Raw genomic sequence first — 701 nt, forward strand, 5'->3', positions numbered from 1 at the left:
CTTCAGGGAAATAGAAGATGATTTTCCTCATCACACCAGTTCAATAAGTTGAAAACACGAAGTGTATATAAGTTAATTATAATTTCCACAAAGTTTTTCTATGGTTGTGACCACTGGGTCATTACCCAGTGGTCATTACCCATTCATCAATAAGAATTTGACTTTATTTTTAATGGTTCTCTTATTGTTTATCCCCACAGTGTAATGCCAAGAATATTAGGTTGATAACAATGAACAACTTACTTCCGTCTTCAATAAAGATGCATCAGAAATATGATCTAAAAGGTTCTACGTACAAAAGAAAGGTAAGGTATTAATTCTGATGTTGATATTAATTTTGTATGTCAGAGTAATTTTTCTGTGAAAGTTGGACTAGATTTTTATTTTTATATTTTTTTTGGGGGTGGGTTAAAGTCAGATAAGGATGAATGTTTATTAGTCCACACATCTATGTGTTTCTTTTAATTGTCAAACTTGTGGTAACTAGGGCAAACCTCATCCCAAAGTTTGAGACATTGGCTTATGACATGATACCACATCATCCATCACAGTAAGTTGATCATTATAAAGTGTGTTCAGAAAGACCTTAGCCAGCACGTTTCAAAATACTTCAGTATGTAAGAGTTTTTATCAGAGAGCAGTCGTATATCCCAAGGAGGAATTTGTTACATGGTCATCTTTAAAATCAGTAATTTTTTCTC

The 701-nt window shown here is 32.8% G+C and overlaps 1 protein-coding gene across 1 annotated transcript in view; it reads left to right on the forward strand.

Moving 5' to 3' along the window:
* The window catches only part of LOC119589154 (phosphatidylinositol 4-phosphate 5-kinase type-1 beta-like), a gene marked incomplete in the record, with an annotated part of 149,444 nt that overhangs the window by 78,571 nt on the left and 70,172 nt on the right, over positions 1-701 (forward strand). Inside the window, 1 exon segment of the mRNA XM_037937732.1 lies at positions 201-305. Coding sequence (XP_037793660.1) covers positions 201-305 — 105 coding nt within the window.

This window comes from Penaeus monodon, chromosome 25, assembly GCF_015228065.2.
Source record: "Penaeus monodon isolate SGIC_2016 chromosome 25, NSTDA_Pmon_1, whole genome shotgun sequence".
NCBI lineage: Eukaryota > Metazoa > Arthropoda > Malacostraca > Decapoda > Penaeidae > Penaeus > Penaeus monodon.